At 68.3% G+C, this 774-nt stretch overlaps 1 protein-coding gene across 1 annotated transcript in view; it reads left to right on the top strand.

Moving 5' to 3' along the window:
- Window positions 1-218, top strand: part of BO70DRAFT_367236 (uncharacterized protein) — a gene marked incomplete at its 5' end in the record, with an annotated part of 582 nt that extends 364 nt beyond the window's left edge. The window contains one exon of the mRNA XM_025544549.1: window positions 1-218. This exon is cut by the window's left edge and continues 364 nt beyond it. Within this exon, the coding sequence (XP_025393736.1) occupies window positions 1-156 (156 nt within the window).
- Between the last annotated feature and the right edge of the window lie 556 nt (window positions 219-774).

The following is a 774-nucleotide window of genomic DNA, read 5'->3' as shown; positions in this document are numbered from 1 at the left end:
TTGCACGCGTGTCGATGGGCCGAAGGTGGCCGGACGACCCTAGGGCAGGGTGGCCGGGGGACTGGCGCTCACCGCGGGGGCACGCAGGCGCCCGTGGCCTCCGGGACCTACCGGGGGGAGCGCCAGCCCGCAGCGCCGGCCACGGGCACATACTGACGAAGTGGATTCACCAGTTAGCCGGGAAACATGAAGATGCGAGGTCCGCGGGGAGGAACGGGCCTCCGGGGTGTAGCGGCGGGGGCGGGGGCAGGGAGAGCGCTGGGCGCGGGGGTGGAAGGAGCAGCCCAGGGACGGAAGGGAGGAGGAGCAGGTCGGCATGATCTGTTCCTCTTTTTTTTTGATGCCGTGCTGTGGTCACGTGACCCGGTCCGAACGGGGAGGGGCACGGGGGGTGGTCCCTGTACTGCGGTGGGGATGCGTAGGGGCGTGGGTGGCCCACGCGCGCCTGGGCTCGGGGCCAGGGGGGGGGCGACGCGGTGCAGGGAAGGGCGGACGACAGTAGATCTCCGTGCAGACCAAGTGTGTGCACCACCCTCCATATATATATATGTCCGCCCACGACCACCGGGATGCCACCATATAGATTTTCGCCTGGGACCCCTCTCTCCCGGCGGGACGGCGCCGTCGACCGACCAGCGTGGCGGGCAGGTTAGTATCAAGCAGGGAGGTTGGTCGGAACGCGCAGGGGGGCAGGTAGGATCGAGCAGAGGATGGCGGATGGGTGGTGTGGGTTGGGTGGTCGAGGTGGTGGGCGGAACGATCGCGAATTTCGCT

The sequence above is a fragment of the Aspergillus heteromorphus genome, assembly GCF_003184545.1.
Source record: "Aspergillus heteromorphus CBS 117.55 chromosome Unknown BO70scaffold_159, whole genome shotgun sequence".
In the NCBI taxonomy this organism is placed as follows: domain Eukaryota; kingdom Fungi; phylum Ascomycota; class Eurotiomycetes; order Eurotiales; family Aspergillaceae; genus Aspergillus; species Aspergillus heteromorphus.
Note: the sequence above shows the minus strand (reverse complement) of the source record. Positions and strands in the feature narration are given on the sequence as shown.